This window comes from Clupea harengus, chromosome 16, assembly GCF_900700415.2.
Source record: "Clupea harengus chromosome 16, Ch_v2.0.2, whole genome shotgun sequence".
Classification (NCBI taxonomy): Eukaryota; Metazoa; Chordata; class Actinopteri; order Clupeiformes; family Clupeidae; genus Clupea; species Clupea harengus.
Genome location: NC_045167.1, coordinates 13048011 through 13071431, shown reverse-complemented (window position 1 = coordinate 13071431; position 23421 = coordinate 13048011). Strand labels below are relative to the sequence as shown.

Below are 23421 nucleotides of genomic sequence, written 5' to 3'. Positions count from 1 at the left end.
CCCCTGACAGATGTGTGTTGTACATCTGGGCCTGTCTCGGCTCCCAGTGCTCTGTGACCTTGAATATCTCTCCCCGTGTGCAGCATCGCCGTTCCCAGCAGTGAAGCCAGCAGCACGGCGCCCGCTTCGCCTCATTGCCATGCAGCCAGCGGCTCTCAACACACACACACACACACACACACCACACACACACACCTTTGGTGTGTCAAATATCCAAATACAGATGGATATCGCTCAGAACTATGATTGAATTGAAATTAGATTTTTTTTTTACACAAATATGTTTTTTCCCCTCCTTTCCTTTACCGCCCTCTATTTCATCTTTTTGTGTGTGTGTGTGTGTGTGTGTGATTAAAGAGAGACGAGCGGGGGCCACTTCATTCACCCCACGCACCGTTGTCACGGCAGCCTGGCGGAACATTCTGCATGTGTAATCAACACGGTTTCGCCGCCGCTGCTCGGTACCGCTGCTTGCTGCTGTGTGTGTGTGTGTGTGTGTGTGTGTGTTGAAACTATTGAAAGTTATTGGGCTCTCTTCAATAAGCTCATCTCCACAGCCTCTCAATACGAGGCTCAGTATATATATATATATATATATAAATCCCCCTTTTTGATTTTCCTTGTATTTCCCTCTCTTTGTGCACTCTCGCATCAGGAGATGGAGCGTAAGGTAAGAACGTAACCGAGTAAAGACTCCTTTGCTCTCCCTTCCGTACTTCGCTTGCATGCCCGGCTGTATCCATTTTTTTTTTGCCATTCCTTTTTTTTTTTTGTTCCACCAGTGTAGCATTTTACATCTTAATGTGTTCTGTTAAGGAACCTCATCTTAATGTCTTCTGTTAAGGAACCTCACCATAACAGAGCTGATTGTTTCAAAAGCCGCTTTTTTTTTTTGCTGTCAGGTGCAAATCGAGGCATTGAAACGGCCTCTCTTTTCTCCACTGTCTCTAAGGTGAATGCATTGGACTGTAACTAAAAGTCTTTTATCGAAGGTCAGTTTAAAAGGAGGGACACAAGTGATAGGGAAGAGCCATAAATAAGGAGGAGAGAAGCTCTCCTTTGTGCTATTCCCTGATGTTATCCTCCCCTTCACACTCACACACACACACACACACACACACACACACACACACACACACACAAACGCATACATACTAGCAGAGAGATAGCTGTGACAACACTGATATAACATGGCTGTGAACACTTGCCCTTGGAGCCCTCCGAGGTCATGCGAGACAGACACTGTAGCCATCGCCCATCCATTGGCACTTAAACAGATCAGCAAACAGCTAACCCAAACGCCTCCGCTATCTGGCATCGCAGCTGGTAGTTACTGTCACTCCGCCCCGACCACTGAAGGCCGGCACCACTTCGCAGCTCCCTTGCGTCTTTGCGGAGCTTAATGAAAACCAAACCTTAAAAGGCTGCTGTTATCATTCAGACATCCAATTAACTGCATCCCACCATCACCACTAAAAGCACGTCGACACAAGGGACAATAGAGCTGCAGTGTGTTTGTCAGAAGTCAAAGTCAAGAGTTTACCCCCACCCCCCCAACCCCCCCCAGTCAAGTTGAGGGCTGGTGAGTTAAAAGCCTAATGCAGCCTCTCCTTGTCTGTGTCTCTCCCCCCAGGCCAAGCAGCTGGAGGAACGGGACAAAGAGCTGAGGAAGCAGGACGCCTTCTACAGGGAGCAGGTGGCCAAGCTGGAGGAGAGGGTAAGACTCGTGTCCATGTCCCAGTCCATGTGGGGGGGGGGGGGGTTCTCTTTCTCTGCTGGAGATTCTGAGATTCACATTCAGACCGGTCTTGCCTGAGGTGTAATCTTTGTCCAGAAGGAAGTGGAGTCGTTCTTTGCTATTGAATAGGACAGTGATTTGCATTAGAATGTCTGCTAACTGGTATAACTTTCAACAGATTAAAGGAGCCTCAGAATACTTTATAAGCAGTGGGGGGGAAAAAAATCTGATGACATATTATGCACTGCAAGTCCCCTTGCAGTTCACCTTGCTAGTGCACATATCTATGCTAATGTGGATCTACCCTCCCTGCTCACTCCAACCCTGCCCCGCTAACACACCTTCAGCAGGGCAGCACACAGACTTGTCAGGGCCTCAGTGAGACGGGGGGTGGGGAAAGGGACAGAGGGGGGGGGGCAGAGGTATGGACACCCCGCTGCGGCATCGTGCAAACAGCCGCGGGGCTTCACTAAGGGCCCAAGACAGGCAGAGTGTCCCCCGGCACAGCACAGGGTCACAGCTCCCAGCTTCCCCCTTCTCACGCACTCTGTTTGTGTTATTTGTCCTCAAACTGACACTCCTCGTGTGTTGCGCCCGCTAACATGGAGAGGTTTGTCGGGAGGGGAAAGAGTGGGGGAGGGGGGGGTGGGTCGACAGGAGGGGGTATGGGGTGGTGAGGGAGGGAGGGGAGGGGGGTGTCTCTTCTCCAACCATTTGTCCTGGATTTGACACCCCCACGCTGGGGGAACACGGCGGCAGTACTCTCCAGAGGGGGAGAGAGCGTGGGTAAAAATAGCCGATCTCTGCGGACAGCCTGAGCGTCGGGGAGCCAAGGTGGGCAGATTGGGGGCAGATGTGCCCTCCGCTGCCTGTGAGCCTGCTGCTGGGACACAGACAGAAGCTGTTAACAATAACATGCATTTCATTTTCAAAACAGTTTACATGCCGTGCATGTGAATCGCTGAATGTTTTTTGGGGCTGTAATAGACACATTTCAAACGGTTCAATACTGAAGTATCAAAAGAATGCCTGCCTTTGTCCAACATGTGTACTCTGAATAGCTAGAATAAAAAAGGCTTTTCAGTAAAGCTTTCATCTGCCCATTCATCACAGTAGAAGTTGCCAGCACTGGCTGCTTGTATATGAGTCATAATGCTACCCTTCATAACTTCATAAAGTGGCAATCATGCCCTGTCCATTTGCTGCTCATAAACACCTTTATGCCTGTAATATATTTACAGTTTTCTGTCAGGATAAGACGACAGTGTAATAACCAATCAAAAAGTATTTTTTAGGTGACATGTAGAGTATAAGCTTCAACTAAATGGACATACATTGTTTTAAAAGCAAAGACAGGGAGGTCATCCTGGAGAGTGGCTACGCACCTGCATACATATATTCCGGCACACATGCATGAACACACACACACACACACACACACACACACACACACACACACACACTTTGAGGGGGCGTCTCCATCAGGACAGGGGGGCTCAAGTCAGTGTCCACGCTCCCTGGCATAACCACTATCGATCGGGCCGGCCGTCATCAATCAGCCTATGGATCCCTGCTCAATATCCAAAGGCCTCGTCAACAAATCACCTTCACACCTCAAGAGAGCAGCCAAAAAAAAAAAAAGAAAAGGAGGAATTTTCAATGCGGCGAACATGACTGCGTTTCAGCCGTATGGATTTATGGATCTCAATCCGTATGATAAATATGATAAATGTGCTCAGTCCAAAAACGCGTGCTTGCACTTAGCAGTGGAGGATCTGCGACAAATGAAGATTTGTGGGCACAAGGGGCCAATGAGATAGCTTGCTTAGCTGAAGACGTTCACATCTTCTAACATGTATTTATCCCAAACCCCCTTTTTAATCAAACACCTTGATCCCTTATGTTTAAAATGAATGGCCTGATATTCGTGACATTAGCTCTTAGCAGGTTATGGTGAAGGTTGTGGAAGAGGTGAAGGTAAAGGGGGGGGATTGGATTTCTCAAATCTCTCTCTCAGGAAGATGAAGAGTTGGGGAGAGGGATGGAGAAAGAAAGGAGATGTCGACAGTGTGCCTTATCTTGTTTTTCCAAGGGATGGAGCCAGGCAACAGTGGTTTGTTATGCCGAATCGATCCTTAGCGAATCGGTCCGTTGTGCAGCTGTCTGCGGCACGAATCGTTTCAGAAAGGGAGAGACAGAGAGTTGGGGGAGAGAAAGAGAGATGGAGCACTGATAGTGTTTGTCTAATGATGGTCCCTTCTTCTTGTAGTTCTCAATTTTTGCCTTTTTTCCCCCCAACAACAACAAAATCTTGTGTATCTGTCCATCCACCACAAGGGTGGAGAGCTTTTCTTTTCCCTCTTGCTCCAGGCAGTAGCTTGTCAAGGACTGAGAGAGCGAGCGAGCGAGTGAAAGAGAGAGAGAGAGTGAATGAGAGAGAATAAAAGTCTGTCCTATATTACACGTCTCTTTCAATCTGACTGGCTCGTTTATCACTGGCCCCAGTCTGACAGCCCATCAGCAGCCAGAGACAGCAGCCAGAGCCTCCAGTCCACTCATTGGCTGACCCAACCAAATTACCCTGACACTATAGATATATATAACCTATATGGAGTTATATATATATATATATATCACATAAAGTTTATATGGTTTTATAAACCTATAGTTTTATGAAGTTTTTCAAAAACTTTATATAAGATAGAATATATTGCCCCCTTATTTCATAATTCCACTTCTGTTTGGCTAAAGAAATGGGATATCCCTCGCTCCTGTTGGTTCTCTGCTTTTTTTTTTTTTTTCCTCTCTCACCTCACCTCTCGGCTCAGTCAAATGGTGTCCCACAATGCACTTCTCCCCTTTCAACGGGCCAACCCATACAAGCCATACTTTGAGCTGATCCTTTCTGGTCCAGTCAGTTCAGTCTGTGGATCTGAAGGCCTTTCTGTGGCTCTTCGGGCCGTCAACACTCCCACCACAGTGTGGAAATTAAGCCAGAGAGGCGGGCTCAATATACAAAATGCTAGGAATACCAGTAGGAGAGGCGCTTTTTCTCTACTAGGACTATCAGTGTCTTATGTTAAAAAAAACTGTTAGTGGAGCCAAACTGTGTATAACCTGGAGGGACAAGAGATCATTGCCATAACCAACCCCGGCCAAAACGGGTGTTAAACATACAGTAAAGGCCACAATGAACTTGGCAAAAACCAAATTTAGACATTTCTGTGGCGCTCGTTAGAGGATTGCAGGTTTTATAATACCGCATTGCTAAGCTCTGATGGATGTCGTCGGAGCTGAGTTGATTTGAGCCGCCGCTCGCCTCCTTCTGCGGAGGGGTTTGATTTGTGAGCGCCCAGCCCTCCGCCTGTCTTCCGCAGTCGCGACTCGAGCCCTAATGGCCGCCGTGCCACGGAGCTGTAATAGCTGATGCAGCAGGGGTCCCTAATGTCCTCCTACCCCCCCCCCCTCCACTACCCCCCTGTTCTGTGCCAGATAACAGACTGAGGCGATTAGCACATCCCTGTTTGGTTTACTCTTTAGAGGGAAAAAAAGAGGATGGTGAGAAATCTGGAGGCATTTCTAACGAGGGGAGCGGCGTCCGGTTCCATTAAGCCGCCCGTCTCCTCCTTTCTGTATGACGGGATTAGCATTAGCACTAATTATTTCATTAGCCATGACACCCCCCTCCGCAAGCCGAAGATTAAGGAAGAGGTCTCTGGCATGTAGCAGCCCCTAAAAAATAAGTAGATGAAAAGAAGGGGGCTAAAAAGTGAGAAAGTACATCCCCAAGGAGAAGTCATTAAAGTCACGAAAAGTAACTTGGAGAGAGGTGCTTTTCTGCATCACAGCTAAGGCCTTGCATATTTGTTTATCATAGAAAGTCTCTGAACTACTATCTTCAAAGACAGTGAATTGATATAAGAGTTAAAGCCTGGCCCTGTAGACATGCATCTGAATGCTGGTCCAGTTTATTTTTTCCACTCCATGCTGTTTTTTTTCCCTATGATGAGGGCCACTCCCTTTGCAATCAGAGCAGCACCTGGCCCTCCGTCCACAACCACAGACACCAAGTCTGATTACTTCTGATTGGTTCATAGTACTTTGCCATGTAGCCCGTCATTATCTCTCAGTCTGCCCTGCCAACAACAACCCCATCACACCGCCGGCCGGCACACATCGAAGCAGTGCTCATTTGCATGGAGTAGGGTGAGCTGAGACGCTTCTCTCCTTTTAGTCTCGATCCTTTCTGTCCTCACTGCCTTCCTCCTCGCCTGGGCTTTGTGTGATTCTCCGTTTAGTTTTTCACTCTTAGCGTAGCTATGTCAGTTATCGGACAGTGTCAAACATCGGCCATTCTGTTAAACAATCAAAATGCTAAGTTTAATAATGGATTAACAATCGATATGCTCAGTTTAATAATGGGTTAACATGACAACGCGAACGTTTGCCGATAACACACGCCGTCCGATAATTAACACCGTTACGATATGCATGTTAAACTTCAGAATTATTTTGCCCTCCACATGCAAAAGTGAGATGGACTGTGTTAAGTTGTGAGTTTGAGTGCAATGGAAGCGATGAGATCCCCACCGATGCGACCGCAGACGAGCTGTGCCATCAAGCTTGAGCGGCGTTCATAACCCGTCATCTTTAAGAGGTGACCCTTCAGCACCCGCCAGGCTCAAAGTGCACGTACGGCTCATAGCCATGGCGGCCAGGTCGTTCTTCTCCCCCCTTATCGGAGGTCCTTTTCTTTTACTGCCGCACTTTGGGAGGTGGGCCAAGTTCAGTGTAGGGGTTTAAAAGATGATCAAAGTCAGATCCCTCACTGGCACATGCTGTAGGACAAGATTTAGACCAGCTGGAAATCAGAACCAGGCTTGTGAACCCCTCATCCATGACATTTCTACTGACTGGCCGTATTATCAGTACACACACACACACACACACACACACACACACACACACACACACACACACACACACACACACACACACACACACACACACACACACACAATCAACACACGCACACACACAATCAACACACGCACACACACAATCAACACACACACACACACACACACACACACTCAACACACACAATCAACACACACACACACACAATCAACACACACACACACACACACACACACAATCAACACACACACACACAATCAACACACACACACACACACACACACACAATCAAAAGCATTTCCACACAAATAAATCCAACTTCCCTAAATCACATTGATGTGCCCAGTCATAACGTTTTAGTGGGATTTGTTTTGTTGGTGGGGTTGTGGTAATGGCTGCAGCAGCCCCGTAAGCATCCTGCTCCTCTCATAAAGTAGAGGCCGAAAGTTAAAGCTGACAAAGAAAATAGGAATAAGTTTGGCTTGCTTTGTTTTTAAAGTGTGAATAGGTTCCAGTCTGATACTGTCAAGGCTGTTCATCATCTCTCTTTCTTTTCTTCTTCCTCTCTCCTCTAGTATCTCTCTCACTCTCTTACTTACTCTTTCATCTCACACTCTTTTTTAACACTTTTTTTTTCTCCTCTCTTCTATCTCTCTCTTGCAGAGTGCTCAGTTCTATAAGGTCACCACAGAGAACTACCACAAGGCTGCCGACGAGGTGAACGCCAAGTTCAAGTGAGTTGACAGAGTGTGGCGCGTCCCCAGCAGCCCGCTCTGATACAAATCTCTTTTGACTTTTACTGCTCCATTCTGAGGGGACAGGGGTGGTGGGGGAGGGTTCGGTTGTGTTTGTAATGACTGAATGTGTGTGTGTGAACGGCATGTGTGTTCAGTTATTGCGTTTGCGTATGCATGTCATTTGTTGTGTGTGTGTGTGTGTGTGTGTGTGTGATGGAGGGCCTGTAGAGTCTCCTGTAAGACTGCAGCATCAGCACTGGAGCACAAAGCATGCCTGTAATCGCCTGCAGTCATGCTGTTCCCCACGAAGCCCTGATAAGAGACACTCTGACTGCCGAGTGGAGGTCTGCAGTCATCTCTCTCCCTTTCTCTCTCTCTCCCTCTCTCTCTCTCCCTCTCTCTCCCTCTCTCTCTCTCCCTCTCTCTCCCTCTCTCTCTCTCTCTCTCTCCCTCTCTCCTCTCCCTAATGCAAAGCAGAAGCCTGCCGTGTCACAAAATAGCATGTCAGCCTCGTATCTCCCCCCAACCTCCCTCCTATTCTAATGAAGAAGGAGATGACTGTTCAAAGAAATGCTTTCACCGTGAGGCACCTACAGAGACTGCCAGAGATCGCCGCGAGAGGATTTCCACTTCCCTCCTGAATACTACTGCATCTCCTCTACAACTCCAAACCCCCCCACCCCCTCTCCCGGCGCCACACACTCATCCGGCACTTTCTCCTCAGCCGTGTGGCGCTTCTTTTTTCTTCTTCTTGATGTCGTAATTATTATTACATGAGACTGCTATGTCGAGCAGCATGAGAGTCTTCCGTCATTATCATTATCTCCAGTGAGTTCTGCTCATTGCTGAAATGAGGCTCCTAAAGCTTCACTGTTGGAGCGCAGGGCTGGCAATCCCAGGGTAATGGGTTCAGGAGCCTTGGAGCAAACACAAGCACTAATCAAATTAATATTTCCTCTGTACTCTGAGCTACCATGGATAAAAGTTACAACTAGATGGAGGATGAAGTTTGATGTTGGATATTAGTCATCCCCCTTGTGTTGGCAGACATCTGTGCTGAAAAGACGGCACTCCCGTCCAAAGGACAAGACGCTGAAGTCTCCCCCAGTGGGAAAGTGGGGTTCCTGAGTGTGAGTGGGCTTTGGCACCTGTTGATGATGTTGGGGGTGCACCCAGCCCCCTTGTTGGTAGATCCACACACCCTCATGATTGGTAACTGCGCTATCTGAGAAGCTTGAACAAACTCCTCCTCTTCTGCTTCTCCTCTACTTCCACTTCCTCCCTGCTCATCGTTCTCATGACTTTGGGCTTCTCTGAGCTTCTTCTAAGTTAAAGGCTGGGGCCCCCATGGGAGCCAGCATCTGATGGGGGTTATCCACCCTTCAGTTAACTTGACTTACAGAAACGTTTGAAGACCCGACATTAAGACAGCAACTACATTTTTAGCTGAAAAAGTGTATTTACTTTAGCTTAAAAGTTGCGTGATTAGCTTCAAAGTGGCACCAGATCTAAGTGCCTTTTTTATGGCTTCGCTACTTCCTGCCCTCTGGGCATCTCCCTTTTCTCAGCAGCCTTTAATGCTGTCAGAATGTCTTTGTAACAGCTCTTCCCATGTTATGTAAGCCCCCTCCACCCCCTCAATTAGAGTCCATCTCTTCCTTCATAAGTTTTAATCTGACCTATTAGCCTCCTACAGCCATGCATAAGAGTGGATGAGACAGGCTGGGCTGGGCTGGGCTGGATGGTGGTGGTGGTGAGGGGCGGGGGTGGTTGGAGAGGCGCTGAGTGTGATGGCGGGGAGTCCAGTTCCAGGACTGGTCTAGCTGCACTAAATCACATTAGGCTGTCATTAGCCCAACTCTCTGTGCGCTAACGCCGGGATCATTGTCTCTGTAGAAATGTTCCAAATTGATTAGGGTAAACCCTGTGGGGGTTACCTTTGCGAGGGGTGGGGGTTGGGGTGATTGGGGAGGGCAGGAGGGGGGGGGGCGTAGTAGAGTAGTGCTTGGGCTGCTCACACCAAATTACATTAAGAAATGCATTAGAATGGCATTAGCCCTGACACCGCTCTCAGTGCCGCTGCGGCAAGTCACATGACCCGCAAGAGGAAGGGGGAGCTCTGCCATTGGTTGATTGGATTAAGGGAGTACATTAGCAGGACCGTGATTGGATTACAAGTCGTGGTGGGAGATGGGAGGGTGGGCGTGCGTGTGTGTGTGTGTGTTTGTTAATGAAATGTAGCCAGGGTCAGGTGTTGGAGCAGGAGCCAGAGAGTCAGAAAAGAAGCCTGGCCTGTTGGAGAATAATTAGGTTGTGTGTGTGTGTGTGTGTGTGTGTGTCAGTGTGTGTGTGTGTGTCAGAGTGATCGAAAGGATGTCCGACACGGACGGATGGAGAGAAAGTGTGTTGGAGGCAGGGAAGGATGGAGAGAGGGAAAGTCATGAAAAATGGAGGGAAAGGCATGTTTTGGTGCATGTATCATAATATCATCTGTATTGGACATCCCTTCGGATATTGACGCTGTACTTTAACAGGGAGAAGAGGGGAGATAAGATGCTATCAGGCCCTCAGCTGAGTAATAAGAAGAGCTGTTTTGTCTCAAAGTCTTTTGATTTCTTGAAAGTTGAAACTGCCCTGGAGATAAATATGGTCGTCACAATCTGCATAATTGATAGAATTAATGTGGGTTTGATATGATAATGCACTCTGTGAAGTCGAGATTTGGCCGTCTCCGTCCCTCCCTTGTACGTCTCAATTTCCTCCGTGGTCCAAATATTTGATTGAATAATCCAGCCTCGTTCATGGCCTCGCCTCTAGTCTTCTCGCGCGGTGGTGGCGAGCCGACAGTGAGTCTTGTTTGTAGTGGTTGTTTCCCTTTGTGTGCGTGTGTGTGATGCTGCATATGCATAAGTGTGTTCTTGCATTAGGGTTGGAGGGTCTTGTGTGTTTGGTTGTGGAATGTTTGTGATGCGGATCAGATAAGAAGTGTGTGAGTGGGTGAGTGGGTGTGTTTGGTGCATGTGGATGTGATATTGAGTGGGGGGAAGGTAGGTGTGTATGTGTATGTGTTTTTCTGTTTTTGTGCAGGCGTGTGTGTGTGTGTGTGTGTGTGTGTGTGTGTGTGTGTGTGTAAGAGTGCCTGCGTGGGTGTGTACATGGCAGCGCAGCTGTTTTTTTCTCGCCACTGCCATGGCGCAAAATTCCCAGCAGGCTTTGTGACGTGATGGAGCTCTCCCAAGCGGAACGCCGGTACATTAGTGTGACCCCATTACATCCCTACACACATTGAGGGTCTCCAGGTCCTGCTCTCTCTCTCTCTTCTCTCTCTCTCCTCTCTCTCTCCATCTTCCATCTCCACCTACACACAAACGTGGGCACCTGCTAATCTGCACTCAAGTCTGAAAGACATCCCGTCAGCTCAGGAGCACACAGGTGCATACCAATCGAGGTGTTCACACAGGCATATTGTCTTGAATTGACATTCTGGTACAGTTGTTCCCACTCAAACACTTGCACACACACACACACACACACAGATGAGCGTTCTACAGTCCAAACCTACAGGCAATGTTCTTTATCGGGAGGAGGGTTGGCGGGTTTCCTGTTCCCTTGTTTTAAAATGCGGCGCACACTGTGGAGGTTCTTTGAAGTGCCGGGTCGTTAATTAAATTTGGTGATCCGTCTGACATTCATCACTCTGTTTTCGCAGTCACCACCTATGGCTTTGATCTCGCTCTGAGGCCCGGTGACATAGGGACAGCTCTGAAGGGCCGGAGCAACGGGGAAACTAAAGCTTGTGGCCCGCGCCTTTGTAATCCGGTTGAGTTGATCGTTGGTTTATCCTGTGATTTGTTTCCGTTTTGGCCATCTACGGTGGCCCCCATATCTTTGCTTCAGAATAACGCATCTGGAAAGAAATTACCATTTGCGGTACTTGCACTAATACGGTAGAAAAGGGTTTGGGGGCTCTCATGTGGGGGTGTGTGTGTGTGTGTGTGTGTGTGTGTGTGTGTGTGTCTGGTGTACTGTTTAACATGATGAGCATTGTAATGAATGTGAATTTGTCACGATACGCATAATACATGGATGTGTTTGAGGATGGAAGTACTTGGGATTTCATTGGTACATCCACCCTTAATACACACACACACACACGTGCGGCTTATAGTGCTTGAAAGGCTATGTCAGATGTGAGATTAAGCTGTCGTGAGCAAAACAAGGGTCCTGCTGCTCTCTTAAGCCACCTGTCAGGGCTAACCTTTGCCTGAAACTCCTGAAGCCTCCCACCCCCCTGCACATGTCATGGCCCCAAGGGCTCTGGGTTTCAGTGTCAGGCAGAGGTGTACGGACAGACAGCCAGAGAGAGAGAGTGGGAGAGAAAGGGATAGAGAGAGAGAGGGATAGAGAGAGAGAGGGAGAGAGAGAAGGCAAAAGGCAGGAGGAACGACAGGCAGGAAGAACGACGAGTCCTAATTCAGAGGGATCCGCATGACCGTTCTCAGCGCTTGCTTTTGGATCGCTCTGCTCCTCATCGCCACGTCTCGCCCTGACAGTGGTATTTGTCATGAAATCGCCGACTAGGACAGAGAGAGGAGAGGAGGATAAAAAAAAGAGGAAGGCAAATGGAGAGAATAAAGAAAAGAATGCGTGGAAAAGAGTGCCTGTGTTTGGTCTCGGCAGAGATAGTCTGAGAGGAACGGATCAAATCTGGCTTCTCCCCGGTGTCTGCTTTCGTTCTTTTTTCTCTCTCTCTCCCGGCTCTGTCTGTCTAGTCACACCACGTCTTCCTCTCTGTGATTCAGTAACTTATTCCAGGTCCTGCTCCCTCCACACCGCCGAGGTCAGAGGTCACCTCTCACCACGCCACACGTCCTGCTCTCCACTCCGTAAAGACAGAGCCATGTCCCCATCATGAATATTCACAAGCCAGCACCGAGGAGAATGTCATTCGATTAGCTGGGATTGAAAATGAACCAGACTCTGTATAATCACGGCCATTAAACAGCATAAGATTGGGGCGAAAAAGAAAACAATGATTTTATTATTTTTGTTTTTGTTTGTTTGTTTGTTTTCTCCTTGTTAATTTTATGCTTTTTATGTTTTAATACTTTTTATGTTTTCTGCTGGAACAACGCCCTGCCCAGTAGGCACCTTCTATTTTAATAAAGCACAGTGGTGGTCTGCCTGTTTTGAGGAGCGATTTGGCATACTCTAATAAACGAATGACCAGAAAGAAGAGAATAGCTCTCTGTTGCCACTGCGCTGCGTATCTTGGCAACAAGCTGCAAAGTGGAAGAAGAAATGTTTATTGTGCATTTCTGCACACTACTCCAAAACTTATATGCTTCCAGCTAAAGGTTCTCAAGCACTTTTCTCAATTACTATATCCCCCCCCCTCCACTTTTAATATCTCTCTGTTGCAAATTTCCAATCCCAGTTTAATTAAGCACTATTAGCTTGACGATTCCTGGGAAATGAAAAAGTAATAAAAGCGTACCAACTTAAAATACTAATTATGCCAACATTTCCTCTCAATGGGTTTGTTGCTACAGCTGCCAGTACATTATTACCAGTATATACTGGTTTACTACTACAGCTGCCAGTACATCATTACCAGTGTCTACCAGTGTATGCTGGTCTGCTGCTACAGCTGCCAGTACATTATTACCAGTGTGGTGTGCTACCATCATTACTTACTTCACTATTACCACATGTATCATTACTTCTGCTGCTTCTGCCACGTCTCCATAAGTCTTGGCTAATAAGGCTCCTACAACAGTAACATATCTCTCATGTCCTTTCTGTGGGTGAAGGGTCACTAAATTTAGGCGTGTGTGCGTGGGAGTAGGTCAGGCCACGGGGCCTCAGGGCCTGTGTCTGTCCTCTCAAGGTCTGATGGATCATCTCTAAAACCCACTGAAAGTCAAAGCGTCTCATTTTTCTCTCTAAAGAGATCATTTGTATTTATTTGCCCGCTCTCTGTCACTTTGCCTTTCAGGCCCCAAATGAACATAAAGGATTTTTTAAAAATACAGAACTTGAAACCCCCCCCAATCCAGTTTCTCCTTAAGTGGTCTCAAATGATGACAAATAGACACACGCCTGTTAAAGGATAGATTTCACTTCATCTATGGATTTGCCATGCCTTCTACCATTGCATTTGTCTTTATCTGTGAAACTAAGTGACACCCTGACCAGATGTGACGTGTCCGTAGGTATTTTAATCAGCTAACCGATGCTCTGCCAAATGACAGCAGTCCCAGACTTCCCAGCCAATTGGTCTGCGGAAAAGCAGAGCAAAAAAAAAAAGTGTATCTAAGGGCCAGCCCAAGTACCTCACCTGGATCTCCCCCGTATGCTGGAGGATGCTGCTATGGAGACCAGCCGCTATAGGAGGCATTTTAAAATAGTGACAGATGTAGTTGAAAGAGCAACATGGAGTAATAAATTGCTAGGCTATTCAGTCTGCTCTATGGGTATCTTTTTGTTTCTGTGGGCCATTATTCTCCTTTCCACACCCCCCTCTTTTTTTGAACCCCCCTCTTCTTTAACCCTCTATATTTTATCTCCTGTATGCACACTCGTTCGTTTGGTTCTTTCTCTCCCGCTCTCTCTCTTCCCTCTACAACCTCCTGTCTGTGTACCGGTGTATTCTACATGTTCATATTCCTCCGTTCCCTCCCTCTCACTGATAAAACATCTCATCACAGTGCGGCTCCTGGGCCATTCTGTCATCTGTCTCCCCCTTTGCTCTCTGTGATTTATGGGCTGCATTGCCTTCACCCAGCAAAACCCACACCACTCAGATACATAGGACGTGTGTGTCTGTGTCTCTGTGTGGGTGTGTGTTAGTGTTAGTGTTAAAGTGTGTGTATGACGGAGGGAAGCTGATCGAGCAAGGTGAAGAATAGAAGCAGTTACAGCAGCGGTGCGTCTGTGTGTGTAGGAGGACGTTTGGGAGGATTTGAATGAGAATGCGGAGCAGTGGAGGAGGGCTCTCTTTTGGGGTAACTGAGACTTAGTTGGCATGGAGACTCCCTAGAAGAGGTGCGGCTAAATATCTTATTGACAGGAATGCTTCCTGTTGTCTTCTTGTGTTTCCTTTCTCTCTTGTTCTCAGTGGCTACGTCTGAGTGTCTCTGTCTGTCTGTCAAAGCCACTCTCCTCTCCATTCACTTCTGCTCTTGCTTGCTAAGTTGTAAGTAAACACTGCTTGACGCGGTGGTGGGGGGGTGGTGGGCGGACAGACGTCCGACAGCCGGCGTTTGATTGACAGCGGCCGGGTTTAAGCTTGGGGTGAATCCTGTCTGCAAAGCCCTGTGAGCAACTCTCTGTGACAGATAGCAAAGAGCCATTCTCATTTAAAGAGACACCCCCCCCCCCCCCCCCCCCCGAACACACATACGCACACACACATAGCTCCCCCTCCCCATGCGCAGAACAAAGAGCATTAGTGAGACATTAACGACCGGTCCTGCTGGCCTAGCCGTATCAGATCACCCCTGGGTTACACCGACGTCTGATCACTAAAGTCAACAGAGTGGTGCCAACCAGTGAAGGATAAAATGTCTCACTAGTCTGTTTTTCCCCCCCTTACCCATTCTTCCTGTTTTGGAGGTCACCCCAATGACACGGGGCTTTTTGTGTTGGACAGTCCCCAAGGAGTACAGGACGCCATCTTGTTTAAGCACATTTACGATATCAGCTTTCATGGGAACATACTTGATTGTTGAACTTGGGTTGGCTAATTTTATCAGAAACAAAGAAGTTCATGGGAAAACTATTCATCCACTTGGGCATCAGAGTTGGTGATCTACTCCATGGCCGAAAGTAGAGTGCGGAACACACATTATGCAACTAGCTATGTCTTATTTATCTGAATGCTTCCTTTGGAAGGATGGCTTTCACTTAAATTCAACATGACCTCCATAGTATGACCTCCATAATATGACCTCCATACTTTCACCACCCTTCATTGCCGAGTTGTAGATAAGAAGTCCAAATGTGGATATCCGTTGATCCGGGCTGTTATGCCGAAGATGCGTGGCATCCACATTGTTTTTCGATCTCCCGCAAGATGAGTTCAATCTCTCAGCGCTAATGCACGTAACCTTTGTGCCGTCCATTTGAATCTATTTTATCCGAGATTAAAAGACTGTGGTAACTACTGTGAATCACTTTTCATCTGCCCTGTTTCAACCCAGCATCTGTGACTGTGTTTGTTGACTTCACAGCACCTTTTATTTATTTATGTTGGGGGGGGGGGGGTGTGAACTTACAGCTACACGGAGCGTAATGTTAACATCTGTAATGACAGATGATGGATGTGTATGGGTTTGGGAGTGCCGCTGTTCGTGTCCTGGTTGAGCATCTGAGCTCCTGCGTCTCCCCAAGGAACACTGGGAGTCGAGCTCTGCACTGCCGTGAAAATGCTATCCTTATTTCTTTCTGTTTTCATGTCCTCGTTCTCTCTCTCTCTCATCTTTCTCTCTCTATTCTATTTTCCTCTCTCTCTCGCTGTCTCTAAAATGGTGAAGCTGTGCCTCTATCAGCAGACAGATGAGGCACCCACTCCACTGTTTAAAGAGGAGGGGAAGTAATTAGCTGGTAAATAGCATATATTAGCATTTCCCCTAAGATGTTGCGAGACTGTGTAATAAGTGAACAATAGAAAGGTTGAAAATGAACACAGGGAGGATTTTTTGTAATTTATTTCATGGCAGGAAATGAGAGTGCTGGCCAAACGGGCTTTGTTAATGACTCCAAAGTGTGTCGTCATGGCGAGCAAATATGTGGGGTTTTTTTTTGGTTTGTTTGTTTTTTTTCCCTTCTTTGTTATCCTCTGGGGGGGAAACAGCAATCTTTGCATTCGATCATTACTTTGAGCTAGGGTTAGTGCCTATGACAGACTGCAAGGGTTGAAGGAACTACATTATTGATGCTCACAAATCACACGTTAATTATTTACACACAACGATCCTGGAGGAAACGTTTCAGTTCACTTCTAAGACCCCCCCCCCCCCCCCCAGTGCGCATCTGTTTGCAGCTGTGGCCGCATCACACCTCTGCAGTTTACATTAGAGTGCTGCCGTTGCAAGTGCCTTCTTCCCTTTGAAGCTCCAACCAGAGGGTGGATTTTTCACTTCGCTGGTCTCAGTCTCCGACGCCGCTACCGCCACCCGGGATTCCATAAGTCTTTCCCGAGGCCCAGGGAGTGGTCAGTGGCCCGGCAGATTGTGGTGTTGCCGAGAGTATGCCGGTGTGCACTGATGTGCACTACGGTGCTAAAAAAGGTGTTACTGGTCATTGGGCTTTGGGCTATTAGTCAAATGCTGTGTGATTCTGGATACGTGTAGCCATGTGGTTTGCACAGGTGTTTTAGCCTTTTGTGCACTCTACACACATATACACGCACATCGTAATTATATAGTCTCATACATTGACACAAACAATACTTAATTGCTCTGTTTTACCCACTCGTGTGTAGCCCAAGTTGTGTGTTTATGCCTCAGGTGGTGAACATTGACGGCTTCACTGTAGTCTTGGTATGGCTTAGCCTAGCGTACACTGCCACTAAAATGACTAATGCTGCTGCCATGAGGTCAATTGTCATCCAAAGCAGATCAATACTGATCAATGGCGTTATTGAGTGGTGATTGATCAAACTTAATAATGCTTTAAAAGCCGTCTTAAATGTCACGTTGATTTTAGTAAGTCCACATGGCTAGTACAGTATAAACATTCTCTATTAACTATCTATTTTCAAATGTGATTTAAAATGGTGTGTGCATTTGTATTCTTTTTTTGTATTTTTAGAATTATTTAATTTATGTGTTGTTATTCTTTTTCTAATCCTGATCCCATTTCTCCTCTCTCTTTCTCTCCCATAAAGGCGGTACGAGGTCAGTCCGGTGTGTGTTGATCTGCAGGGCCAGATCCTGAAGTGCTACAATGAGAACACAGGCAAGACGCTGCTCTGTTCCAACATCGCGACCCGCTACCTGCAGTGCGTCAACCAGGCCAAACAGGTGTGTGCTGCTCTGAGGAGAGTGCCCTTCCATCGTGTGTGTGTGTGTGTGTGTGTGTGTGTGTGTGTGTGTGTGTGTGTGTGTGTGTGTGTGTGTGTGTGTGTGTGTGTGTGTGTGTGTGTGTGTGTGTGTGTGTGTGTGTGTGCGTGTGCGTGCGTGCGTGCGTGCGTGCGTGTGTGTGCGCGCGCGCGCGTGTAGCATCTCATGAATGTGTTTGGACACCTGTTCAGTAGAATAACACATTTGGTACACTGCTCTGCCAGTAACATTTGATTTATTTTTCTTTCTTTTAAAAATCATACTTTCTCGTGACCCAAAAAAGAATAACAAGAAGGTGCAGATTTGGTCATCTGACATGTAAGTTGTTCTTCAAGTAGGCCATCGTTCTGCGGTGGAATAGCTGTGCTTTTGTTCAGGTAGACTCAAGTAATCTATCTTGTGTCTGTGGAACGTAGCAAATTGCAGTGTAGTGTACATATTGCCTACTTTGCTTTCCCCCTCTTTCCCTTTTATCAGTTCCCTCCCTTGCCTCTTCCTCCATTCTTCTCTCTCTCTCTCTCTCTCTCTCTCTCTCTTCTTGTTTTGCTTGTTTCCTTTCTGTCCTTATCACACCCAAACCTCATGCATCACAGACGACTATAATAAAGCACACTTATGTTGCCTCTGACTCCAACCCCCTAGTTGTGAAGGCAGACGTCTCCCTCCTTCCCTCCCTCTCTCTCTCTCTCTGCCTCGCCTTCTGGAAGCGCTGTGTCTCCTGCACGGTCAACACCGGACGGCCGCTCCTCTCAATAGCAGGTTTCATAACCGCGCTCTTATTTCCATAATATCTGCAGACGGCAGTCATTCCTATGCACGCTCATGTGTGGGGCCCGTAATGTAATAAGTGGCCTGGGCCGGAACCAGCGAGGGTAATTCAGGCGCCCGCGTTTTGTTCTCCCACCCAGTCCTTCAGGCCTCCCAGACGGCCCGTGTGTTAGTAATGGCACCAGGTTGGGTAGCGCCGTCTCAATGTCTCCGCCACACACACACACACACACACACACACACACACATATACATATACATATACATACTGCCACCCCTCTTCCACCCCAGACCTCATCTCAAATATACACCACTGCTTCCAGACCAAGTGCAATTTACATTCAGATAGCTTCTTTATTAGATTTTTACAGTAATCTCACTATTTTGCAATGAGAGCAATAGAGGGGAGTGGGAAGAAAAAAAAAAACATAAACTCACTGCTCCATACCACTCAGCCGAGGGTTGCTATTAAATCTGTGCTGGGATGTGCAGGTTTTAAAGCTACACATCATGTAAATATAAAGATGCATTATTCATATTTGATTTGCAACGCCTTGCGCGCGGCTACCTGTAACCTCTTTAGCATGCCGCCAAGGCCCGCTGGCACTCCTGCTAGCGAGCGCATGCATGCGCCCGTGTCAGACACGTTCTAATCTTGTTAATGTGAAATCCACCTTGCTCCAAGTGCACAATAATCCGTTATTTTATCAACCTCCCGTGGTCAATGAAGAAACGGAAAAACCTTCAGAGCCATCAGTAAAGTCTGTGTTGTGCCTAAGTACGGCACTAGTAAAGTTTAGTAGTGATAAGTGTAGCCATGTAGTCTGCTATAAAGTCTCTCAGTGGCAAATATGGAGAAGAACAACACTACAGGTGGTGAGGGAAGGAAAAGAAGAGGTGAGGAAGGCCACGCTATACCTAAATGAGTAGTTAGCTGACCACGCTATACCTAAACGAGTAGTGAGCTGACCACGCTATACCTAAACGAGTAGTGAGCTGACCACGCTATACCTAATGAGTAGTGAGCTGGCCACGCTATACCTAAATGAGTAGTTAGCTGACCACGCTATACCTAAACGAGTAGTGAGCTGACCACGCTATACCTAAACGAGTAGTGAGCTGACCACGCTATACCTAAACGAGTAGTGAGCTGACAGCGCTATACCTAAACGAGTAGTGAGCTGACCACGCTATACCTAAACGAGTAGTGAGCTGGCCACGCTATACCTAAACGAGTAGTGAGCTGCTCAGAGGTGACCACTCTTCAGCCAGCTGGTCGGGAGGTTTAACTCCCCTGCCTGTGACCTTCTGTCCTACTTGTGTTCCATTAAGCTATTTCTGTACAGTTTGTGGGAAGTATGTCTCAAGGAAACGGATGCTGTATATTTTGGAGCTGTCATTGCGTAATCCATGCAACATTACAGTGGCAGAAGACAATTTAATCATCCAGTGTGTTAAGTGGAGATCACTCATCAGGCAGTTGGCACGACTGGATTAACACTTAGCGTTGGAGAGCTAGAGATTTTAGCGAGAAGCCTGTTTGTTTATCTAGCCCTCGGGACATAAACATAGAGAGAAAGAGGGAGAGAGAGAAGGAGGAAGACTCCCTCCCTCTCTTTGTTTTTCAAGAATTCCCCCCCTACGTCACGTCACGAGACAAGACGCGCCGGCAATCTGATAGTCGGGCCGAGGGTCTAGGACCTTCTATGGGGTATTGACTGCTAAAAGACTGCAAGACAGTGGGACATCATCCCTGGGCCTTTGTCGGGGTAATTACTGCGCGCCTTATCATTGGCTGCTGATAACATTTAGCCCCAGCGCGGCCTTTCATTTCCCCTCAATCACTCGCTAATGCAGAGGCCCGGTGAGCGGCGGCCACTGATAGCACCGCTGCGCCGCCCAGGAGAAGGACAGTCGAAGAAAAGGGAGAGAGCGAGGGAGAGTGAGTGATAAAGTGGCGGAGAGCAGAATGGACCCCCGTTCTCTCTCTCTCTCTCTCTCTCTCTCTCTCTCTTTTTCAAAGCGCCGTGAATGAGAGTTTATCAGTGGGGGGAGATCTCTCCCTCTCTCAGCCGCTCCTCATTCTGCATTCCCAGCCTGACTGCAGGCCTGCCTGCTCATCCCTGTCTCTCCCCTGCGCTGTCGTTTTATCTGACCCTGTCTCTCTATCTCTCTCTCCCTCTCCTTCTCCCTCTGTTTCACTCTCTCTCTCTCTCTCTCTCTCTCTCTCTCGCTCTCTCTCCATTGTCACCCTCAGAGAGGCTTGAAGTAATGGCTCTCTGACAGCTCCTCAGTGGTATTGCATGGCTTTCTTCTGGCTTGGACTGCTTATACTTTACTGGGAAAAAAAGGCCTTGATCGTATCACTGAGGGTCTATATAAATATCTAAGTTGACTTCCACATACAGCACATTGTCCAAGTGAACCACCATGTAGAACAGGAGAAAAAGGGAGAAATGTTACCCTTCATTTTTTAGTGTGGTCTTACTGCATTAATAGGACTTGGCTTTCCGCTCTTGTGGACGCGGCACTAACTCGGACATTGGTTTGGAATCGTCTGAGCGTGGTCGTGTTTGTGGAGCGGGATTAGCTGGAGCTAATTTGCCGTCCCTGCGAGTCTCGCCGGTTAATTTTCGGGCGAGGAGATTGGATTGATTTTGCTGGCGTCGAGAAACAGGAAAGGGGCCCGCAGACATGAATGAATTCAGTCATGAGCGCAGTAATCAATGAGTCCAGGAAGGGGAAAGTAACAACCTTCTCTCTTCCTTCTTCCCTTCCTCTCTTTCTTTCTCCATCTTGCTCTTTGCTTTCTGTGCTCTTCCCTCCTTCTTTTCCATGTTTCCTTGTTTTGGAACAACCCTGCTGTGTTCTGATTGACACTGGAGGTTTTTATTCTTGGGTATGAAACCCCCGGGGCGACAGTGGTACAGGAGGTAGAGGAGTCGTTTAGTAATCGGAAGGTTAGCTAGTTCAAATCCCCACTCTTCCTTACCAAGTGTGTAAGTGTCCTTGAGCAAGACACTGAACCCCTAACTGCTCCTGAGTTTCCTTGTACGTCGCTTGTAAATGAAACCCAATAGGCAGTATCAAACGAACATCAATGAAGAGCAGTGTGTTAGGTGTAATAATGGGCACTCATCAACCAACGGGAGCTTTCATCTCTCCTCTGGCCCTCTAATCCATCCTCTCTCCCCTTTCCCTCCCTTCAGTTCTTCAGTCCTTCACCCAACTCATCCTTCTACTTCTCCTGTGTTTTTGTTGTGTTTGCCACAGAACAAGCTGAGGACGGGTGGCTAATCTCTCCCTGGCCGCGGTGGGAGGAGCGACGGTTCTGGATCGTTATGGCATTCACAGTTCAACCGACCTGACCAGGAGGAGTCACCACCAGAGACCACAAAAAAAACAACCCCAAGAGGAGAACAGTCCCGCAGTCAACCCAGTTGCCAGAGAGATGGATGTCTACCCACAATCCCTCTTTCCTCCCTTCACCTGAAACCTACCCTTCACTCTTTCCTTGCCTCCTCCACTCCCTCTATCCATCTCTCCCAACTCCGAGTAAGGGGCAGGGAGGGGGGGATCGGTTCCACTAACCCAAGAGCACAGCAGGAAGTCCTGGCGCCCCCAGCAGACCCGCACGGTGGACTGCTGGAAGATCACGCCTGCACCTAGAGGCGTCAGCCAAGACAGCCAAGGAGAAAACACTCACAGAAAAACAAACAAATAAATAAACAAAAACAAAACATGACAGACGAATCATGCAACCGAGCCCTGACTCAGCTTCGCCACAAACATACTTGCTAGCGCAATAAACCATGTTACACACCCTGCATACTATGAATCAATGATGGCCATGTTTCACACACTCTGTACAGTTTGCAGGTCACCACAGCGAAACACACACCCCCTGTCCAGCACCTGGCTACACCCACCACTCCACTCCACCCCACCCCACTTTGCCGTCTGTCTCCTTTTATCTCTTTCTTTGCACTAGTCCACACATGCTATCTGTAGATGATCCTCACCCGTGTACGTATGTGCGTGTGTCATGTTAATAATGGATCTGCCTTGTTTTGCTTTCATCTGCACAAGTCGAACCCCTGTTGAAGATGTGCCCAATCAGTAGGGCAGAATAAACAGAATGAAAACTGTAAACCGTTGTCAGTGTCCCATCAATATTTCATCCCTGGGCTCCCCTCAGCTTGTCAGTGTGTGTTTTGCCTGTCAGGAGTGGAGATGTGATGACAAGTTGATTGCTGTCTTTCGGGTGTTTTTTTTCTCCTCCCCCTTTCCACAGGTTCGTAAAACTGACAAGACCTAGAAAGACACAAAGACATCATCAGCACAGATAGTCTTTTATTGCTTTCTGTTGCACTTTCTTCTTTTCTCCCTCCGTTTCTCTTCCTTCCCTCTGTTTCTCTTATTTCTCCCTCTGTTTCTTTTCTTTCTCCCTCTGTTTCTCTTTCTGTTACTTCCTCTCGGCCATTCAAGAGTACTCTCTTATGAGTTGCTGGTGGAGGCTCTAGTTGTTCAGCAGAGGAGTGGAAATATCTCTTTCCCTCTCACGTTTTTTTCTCTCGTTCTCTCTCTCTCTCTCTCTCTCTCTCTCTCTGAGTGAAATTGGCTCCTCCCAGCGTGAGCACTAAATCCGCAGAGGCCGCTTCTCCACGCCTGCTGCCCTCACTGGCGAGCGCTCAAAGGCACGGACAATTCTCATCCATGTGTACACACGCACGCGCACACACACGCAATGCACAGACAAACACTCACTAACTCTCAAACTCACAATAATGCACACTCACAGGCACACACCAATCGCCTGTGTGCTTTATTCCAAAATGGCAGAAACCATTTAGCGGCATGCACACACCCACACATACACACACAGACAAACACTAACACACACACACAAATATGCAGACCCTTGTAACTTCTCTACTTGAATTTCCTTAAGTCTTCACCCTGCCAAAATCCCTGCGGTTGGGTAGGGGTTCCCACTGATGTCCATGCGCTGACCAGTGTCAGTGGTGGCGAGGAGCTCCTCCAGTCCTCCCAGACCCAGGCTGCTCAGCATGCCCCACTGCTCCCCACCGTGGCTCATCACGCTATCATAATGGCTTCTGCAGCCGTCCGGGAAGAGAAATGGAGAGACGGCGGAAGAGAGAGAGAGAGAGATGGATGGCGATAGACGGAG

At 47.7% G+C, this 23421-nt stretch overlaps 1 protein-coding gene across 4 annotated transcripts in view; it reads left to right on the top strand.

Moving 5' to 3' along the window:
• chchd3a (coiled-coil-helix-coiled-coil-helix domain containing 3a) overlaps nucleotides 1-22382 on the top strand; it is a 61634-nt gene extending 39252 nt beyond the window's left edge. Inside the window, exons 5-10 of one of the 4 annotated variants that reach the window (XM_031582293.2) lie at nucleotides 656-670; nucleotides 1634-1717; nucleotides 7322-7392; nucleotides 17288-17423; nucleotides 17746-17780; nucleotides 21504-22382. In XM_031582293.2, the coding sequence (XP_031438153.1) occupies nucleotides 656-670; nucleotides 1634-1717; nucleotides 7322-7392; nucleotides 17288-17423; nucleotides 17746-17780; nucleotides 21504-21513 (351 nt within the window). In that variant the 3' untranslated portion in view covers nucleotides 21514-22382. The remainder of the gene's footprint in view (nucleotides 1-655; nucleotides 671-1633; nucleotides 1718-7321; nucleotides 7393-17287; nucleotides 17424-17745; nucleotides 17781-21503) is intronic. The other 3 variants (XM_031582295.2, XM_031582294.1, XM_031582296.1) reach the window with 3 other exon arrangements.
• Nucleotides 22383-23421: the final 1039 nt, after the last annotated feature.